This window comes from Nanorana parkeri, unplaced genomic scaffold, assembly GCF_000935625.1.
Source record: "Nanorana parkeri isolate BGI_ZX_2015 unplaced genomic scaffold, ASM93562v1 scaffold412, whole genome shotgun sequence".
Lineage (NCBI taxonomy): Eukaryota > Metazoa > Chordata > Amphibia > Anura > Dicroglossidae > Nanorana > Nanorana parkeri.
The window spans coordinates 460,407-467,628 of record NW_017306680.1 but is presented as its reverse complement, the minus strand read 5'-3'; the positions used below and the strand labels follow the sequence as shown (position 1 = coordinate 467,628).

Sequence of the window (7,222 nt, the reverse complement as noted above, 5' to 3'; positions counted from 1 at the left end):
AAAAAAACACAAAAAAAAAAAAAACACCCCCCCCCCCCCCAAAAAAAAAAAGAAGTGGGGTGCACTTTAGCTACTCTGCCATAACGCATAATTAACTCGCTCACCTGGACAATGTCGTTGAGCCATCAGGAGAGGAAGGTTTAGAGTTCCAGAAAGCCAGCCACAATTTCTCAATATATTGGAACTGCAGATTCATCACCACATCCACAGTTGCCTGTAGGTTTAAAGAAAAATATATACAAGGATTCATCACTGTCCTCTGGATAAAAGAAATACTTGCCTATTGGACAATACATGTAAAAAAGTATTTTAGCAGCTAAAAATCAAGGCTGTATAGAGGTTAGGGCCCACTGAGAACACATTACCCTACATACTGTCACATGTGTTTCAGATGTAGCACAATTTTCAATGCCCTGTAACAAAGCATGCATAACCCAGAATATAGCCACAGACACAAGAAAATGTTTTGGTAGGGAAATAATCTCTTAAGATTATCTTCAGACACAAATGCTTTGTTTAGAACTTTTCAAATAGCTTACTATTGTTGGCAATGCATTTACATGAAGCAGTGAGATCTCGAGGAATGCGGAATTAAGTTTTACTTGCTTAGAAGAACATCAGAATACAGCATACAGACAGAACTTCCTGTGTATAACATAGATAAGCATGAACATACAGACTAGCACCGCACCATCTACAGCTTAAAAGACATCATTGCACAAGTAATGATCATATATATGCGCTGCTGCATTTGCAACAACTATGACCCAAGAAGAGAATTATTTCTAAAATGTCGGCAAGAGTAAACAAAGGCAGATACCAGCTGTATAATGTAAAAAGTAAAACAAACAAACATTTGTATTCATTTTTATTCAAGTATAGTTCCTAATGTTTTCTTATTTGTAAAAGAGAAAAAAAGTCAAAAGCTAACATATTAAAACAATATTTACAGGGCTATTCACAAAAGGGTGAAGAGTTTAGAGAAGGCAGGAAAAGTGAACAATCCAGGTCCAATTCAGCTATGTTGTCCTATAGTGTTCACTTTTCCTGCCTTCTCCAAACTCTTTACCCTTTTGTGAATAACCCTCAAATTTAAAAAGAGACAATATAAATGATATACTATTTAAAGTAAAGCTCTTTGCAAAATATGCTGCCTGGCCCCGAGTGTCAGCTTGAGGTAGGGTGCGCTCCATCCATATGTGCATTGCATACAGCTCCCTCGCATGCCCTGTAGAGGTGCCTGGACCGGAGTGATGTCACATTCTGGATCCCGACACCTCTACAGGGCATGTTAGGGAGCTGCACAAGCAATGCACATATGGATGGAGCTCCGTCACAGTACAGCAGCCCACACTGGACCCCAGGCTGAGAATCCACTCCAGACTGGGGGGTGGATCTTAAAAAAAAAAGAACACTTTTTTTATTTTTGGAGTGTGTGTGTGTGTGTGTGTGTGAGAGATTGCGTCGGTGTGTTGTTGAGGGCCCATTCACACTAGTCATTGACGATTAATTCACTGTACTTCGAAATCGCACCTACCACGCATTTTGGTGTGAGACGTGCATTGCAATTCATCTGAATGGCACCCCAAATGCACCTCCCACCCACAGTTCTATTGCCTGCATCGAAACGTGCAGTACCACAATGCCGTGCGTTCCATTGCAGTGCAACTTGGGTCACGACCTAATGACCGAGGACAAATGTGGGTCCTGAGGTTACACAGTTTGAGAACCACTGCTCTAAGCCATGGTTGGCAGCATGCACACAGAAACTACTGGATTAGGAACCACAGAGTTGAAGCAGCAAAGAATGTTAGATTTAGAAAGCCAAGATTTTACTGTGTGCCCATATTGGTAAAGTTCCTTCTTTATCAAAGACAAAAGAAACTCCCCAAGCTGGTCATCATACTAATAACCCAGGCTTCTAATGAACAGGACAGTGTCACTCACCTCACAGTGACGTCGGTACATAAGCTGCAAATTCTTTATATCAGACATAGTAATGCCATCTGGTAGCATCAGACCACCTAGATCCAGATCAGGGAAGTCTGGGAACACATGGGAGGTATCTATACAATGTAAACACAAAATAAAACGTGAATATTCGGTCATTTTCTTCCTTCATCTACCACTTCTATTTGGTCAAGGACCACCCCATCCACTACACAAGTGTACAATACCTATGAATTGCTGGTGATGCTGGCTCTGGGCAGCAACTGACTGCTCTGGGGAGGTGTGCTGGCTGTTGATCGTGCTATCCATCATGCCATCCGTCTTGTGTGTAGGTCTGTATCTGAGCATTCAAATAGAGTTATTTCTTATTTATAACATAAGGTTCAAAAAATAAAAATTGTATTTCTTATTTATAACATAAGTAGTAAAACTCCTGCTCCATCAAGAGGGGTTTGTTTTTAAAAACAATAAAATCTCACTTTATATAAAAGAGATGGGCATCCTTATCCTAGCAACCACAGTGAACAGCGGTTTTATCCATTTATTGATCTGATGTGGTTCCAGACTTGGAAACCCACTGCTTTCAATCAGGGCTCTGATCCTGGTACTGTGCCAAAAAAAGGGCTCCTGGCATATGTGGGGCATTTCCCTTCCAGCAAGCAAAAGAAAAAAATACTACAAGCCCAATAGATGGGAGAAGTGGGAAGGAACCAAGAGGTGAAGTTTTCTCTTGGACAGCTGTGTGAAATCTGTAAATCTACAAAATGCCATTCTTAGAAAATGTATAACTATGTGAAACCTTGAAATCCTGTTAGCATTCTACTTATAAAGTTTATAAGATACACACAGCCTCCATTTAAAGAAAAGGGAGTATTTCAACAACAAACCCCTGATGTCTGAGCAAATAAATTCAAAAGCACTTGCAAACCTTTGCTTCTGATGGATTGGTTGCTGTCTCATTGCCATATACTGCATATCTTCTTGAAGTCTGTTAAGTGGGGAATCCGGTTTCAATCGGATGCCATAATAGTGGTATTTGGAGTTACCCCTGTCCACACATAATAAAAAGGATTGGTTAGGTTAAAATATACTTGTAACATGACAGTACTTTGATGGTAAAGGGAATGTATAAGGTTATTTCAATAAGTACATATTTTATGTAATTTTGTATGCGACTTACAGGCTTAATTTGTTTTTTCGCTTAAACAACTCCTGGCAGTTAAAAATTAACCCCTGCAGTGGAAAGGCTAAGTGCTTGATCTAGAGTCTAAAACATATGCGCACCTGTCTGGCTGCTAGACTGGTCCCTGCAGCCTCTTCTCCCCCAGGCTCTGTCTAATGACCCATGACATGACCATATCTATACAGTATTAGACTGAGGTGCTGAGGAACATTTCACAGCCAGTGTCGAAGGGGAGAGGGGTGAGCGGTCACCACTGTGGGACCGAAGATCAGGCGAGTATATCTTTTTTTTATTTTAGACCCTAGACCAAAACAAGCACTTAACCCCTGCAGGGGGTCACCACACCACAAGGGTAATTGTTTCACTGCCCGGAGTTCTTTAAAGCCTTTGAAAGCATGCAACATTTTAAAGGAAACCAGTCATGAGTGCAACATGGAGGGTGACATTGCCGAGCTACCTTTCTGAAGGTGCCTTCACTTTGCCTCTTGCAAAGTGAACAGTCTATTTGCCTTTAGTGAATTAACCCTAGAGATTGAGTATGAAACTCAGGAAACTAGCATTGCGAGACATCAATAACCGTTTGAGATAACTAGTCTGATTCTTCTACAAAGAATCAGACTGGTGATCGATCACGTTACATAAAATACTTCCAAGATATTCAACAAGGCACAACCTACAACTAGTTTTCTTGAGCACTGTCCAGATGCAGTGAAGACTGGAAATAGGACTAAGAAATCTCTTTTCAGCCATGTTGTCTTGTTAACTTTAAGCAATTACAATCCACATTAAGAAAGGTTACTTGTACTTTACAGTCCAAGACAGAAAAGGCTTTCAATAAAGCATAGTAACCATAAAGACAACAAAATGGGCAAACCACCAATTGGCTCTATTAATAGCTTATCTAGAAAACAAGGACAATGAAGTAAATAAGACCCTTCTACTAGGGCGCAGCAAACGAAAGCACTGCACCATCTTCACAGGTATAATGCAAAACAAGTAAAATACCCAACAAGACAATAGTCTCACAAGAAGCCTTCAATGATCGCCACAGTGAACTCCTACCAAAGATGTTTTCATAGTATGAAATGAGAAGTCTTAAAGTACACACCACGTAACACTTTTGTGCATCCTCTAATTGTATAGGGAGCTAGGTCTCCCATCCTACAGATGCAAACGTCTTGCACATAATCCTATTTGTACACACACACGCTTCAATTTAAACATACAGTACAATAAGGACAGAGCCATGCACACCCTTAAGACATAGTTTAGCCAGAATCCTTTAAGGTGGCTTAGTTGTTTAGCACTGGAACAGATCTATGTAGGTTCCTCCAACAATGCCAACAGAAACAGCGGACATTACTCTCCATAATGTACTAAACTAGATTACCAGAACACAGGCCAGTGTCCTTTCTCCCTTTGCATTTATTGAGACATCACAAGGTTAAATTGACACTACACTCAGGAGTTAGAACTTAAAAATGCATTCAAGTACACTAACGATTAACAATAATGTAGTTTGTGTATCACTCAGCTGTAGGCCCTCAAATCATCTCTGAATTGGTGCCGACACTGTCCTTCCTTCTGGAGGGTGGCTACTTTTGTTCCCCATGGTCCCCGTGTGTGTTGTTAAGTAGACACCGCTCCAAGCTCGCTCCTATGATGGACTACAATCCAAATTAGTAAAAACAAAAAACATAACATGTGATTGTAGCCCATCACAGAAGTGAGCTTGGAGTGGTGGCTACTTTAAAAAAGCACAAACCGGGACCATGGTGAACAAAAGTAGTCACCCTCCAGAAGGAAGGACATTGTCAGCACCAATTCAGAGATGATTTGGAGGATCTACAGCTGAGTGATACACAAACAAGATACATTTTTCTTAATCGTTAAGGTACTTGAATGCATTTTTTAGGATTTAACTTCGAAGTTTAGTGTCACTAAGGAATACTGCTCAGCCTTAAAATTTTACCTATGCTGCTTAACGGGAAGCTGCATCATTGCCAGTTGCCTAGCCATAATGTACAGGCCCCCAGGCAGCTTCTGAAGCCGCTCCAGTGAAACCATGCCCAAATAGGTTTCTTGGAAGCAGTATTTTCAGGCTCAGCTTCCATCAGCTAATTCTACCCAGCTTGCACTGCTAGAACATCAACAAGGGAACCATGCTGTAATCCTGCTGCTCTACTACTTCTACTTTGGCAAATTAAGTAGGAATTGGGATAGTCTCTTATGCAACAATAAAATCAGAGAAGATTGAATAGGTAAATAAATGCAAAGTGTACAACATATTAATGAAACTCCTCTTATCCAGATACAATATGCTAACCTGGTGCCAAGGCGTCTTGTCCGCAGTCCCATAAACACTGAGCGTATTAATTTTCCAAATGAGGCTGCATTAACTGGATCCAGCTTGTGCTCCTGGCAATGCCGTAAATAATGGTTGTACAGTGAACTTCTTGGAAGGCTAACACCGTCTGCTGTCTCATAGTTATCCAGCAGCCACTGAAGCTGAAGAAAGAATAGGCAGAAAACAAAAATAAAAAAAAAGGTGATAACCCTGTAACGCAAAACAAATCTGTACCTTCTACACAAACTACCACCTCAAATTGTAGTAGCAGAGGAATAATTAAAATTTTAGGAACAAGAGAAAAATAAAAAAAAAAAAAAAAAAAAAAAATTAACATTTTTGAGACTTGCAATAACACAGCAGTAATCCTTCTAAAATACATCAGTGACAAACCAGAAAGATTGTCATAACACTGTACTGACTATCGGCCTTGATCAACCAGATTTCATGCAGACAACGGGGGGCATTTTGCAAGGGAATCTACCCTTAACTTATTGAATGAGGTGAAGCTCTGCTGACCGTCATCACCCAATCACATGCAGGAAAAATACTATATTTTTTTCTTTCTATTTGTACTTGCACGTGATTGGGTATTCTTTTCTTTTGCAAAGTAGCGCTTCACCTCATTCACAAAGCGAACAGAGAATTCCCTTGCAAATCGAACAGCTCAACTGCCTTTAGTAAATCATACCCAATGATTTCACAGCATACGGATTAGTAAAGTTATACCAGGGGTGGGCAACTCCGGCCCTTGAGCTATGCTTTAACTACAACTAACTACTGCGAGTCATGCCTGTAACTGGCAGTCTTGCAATGCCGCATGGGACTTTTAGCTTCACAGCAGGAACAGAATTACCCACCCATGAGTGCAAGATTTGTATTCATTTAACACAATAAGATACAAATTTAGAAATAAAAATAAAGCGATAACATCTTTGGTGTGCCATTTCCATTAATGGTGTGCTCCGATCATAGGACCTTTTTGTCCTTTTTTTTCAACCTAACAGTCTATCTGTCTTAGGGTTACAAACATGCACACTCAAAGCTCCTAATATAAGCAGAGGACTTTGCAAGCAGACTCAAGTTAGAGGTGCACTTACATGGCTGTTGAGCAAGCTGCTTTTGTGAGAGGTGATGCCTTCATTTTTTTGTAGATTTTCAATCGCCATCTCAAGCTACAGAGAGAGCATGCAAAAAACAGAGGAATTGTCAGACAAAGAGCCCTGATTTTGTGCATCTGGAAAGGTGAACTTGTGTTGAAAGCTTTGTTGGCTCTACAACATGCGCTGAAAGATTAAGAAGAATCTAAGAATAAAATTACAGTAGAAGCAGGGAGATGCATAATACGCATACAACAGGTTACAAAGACAAAAAAAAACAAAAAAAACTTTTAAATAAAATTAGTCTACTATTCATAAATTAGCTGTTCCCTTTATGCGAGTTCCAAAAGATGAAGTTCCAAAGTTTTGCTTTGCTTGAAAAGTGCAAAAAGGTCAACAACAAAAAAAGGGGGAATTGGAACCATCACAGAAAAAAAAAAAACACAAATCAAAAATTACTAAATGACTAGTAGCACCTGAATGACAAATGTCCCATCCATTTACATATGACTATTTGCTTATTATTTAGCCCTGATTTTGTAAAAGCTGAACTCCAGGTAGAAGTATTTATTATTCTTACATTGCTCCAGCTTGGCCAAAAAATATATACACACGCACACACACACACATATATATATATAT

The 7,222-nt window shown here is 39.8% G+C and overlaps 1 protein-coding gene across 4 annotated transcripts in view; it reads right to left on the bottom strand.

Annotated features, from left to right (window-relative positions):
- The window catches only part of RFX2 (regulatory factor X2), a 49,326-nt gene that overhangs the window by 10,737 nt on the left and 31,367 nt on the right, over positions 1-7,222 (bottom strand). For 3 of the 4 annotated variants that reach the window (XM_018559697.1, XM_018559700.1, XM_018559701.1), the window contains 6 exons: positions 6,581-6,655; positions 5,460-5,641; positions 2,879-2,998; positions 2,178-2,290; positions 1,948-2,066; positions 105-214 (listed from right to left, as the gene is read on the bottom strand). In XM_018559697.1, coding sequence (XP_018415199.1) covers positions 105-214; positions 1,948-2,066; positions 2,178-2,290; positions 2,879-2,998; positions 5,460-5,641; positions 6,581-6,655 — 719 coding nt within the window. The remainder of the gene's footprint in view (positions 1-104; positions 215-1,947; positions 2,067-2,177; positions 2,291-2,878; positions 2,999-5,459; positions 5,642-6,580; positions 6,656-7,222) is intronic. The other variant, XM_018559699.1, reaches the window with a different exon arrangement.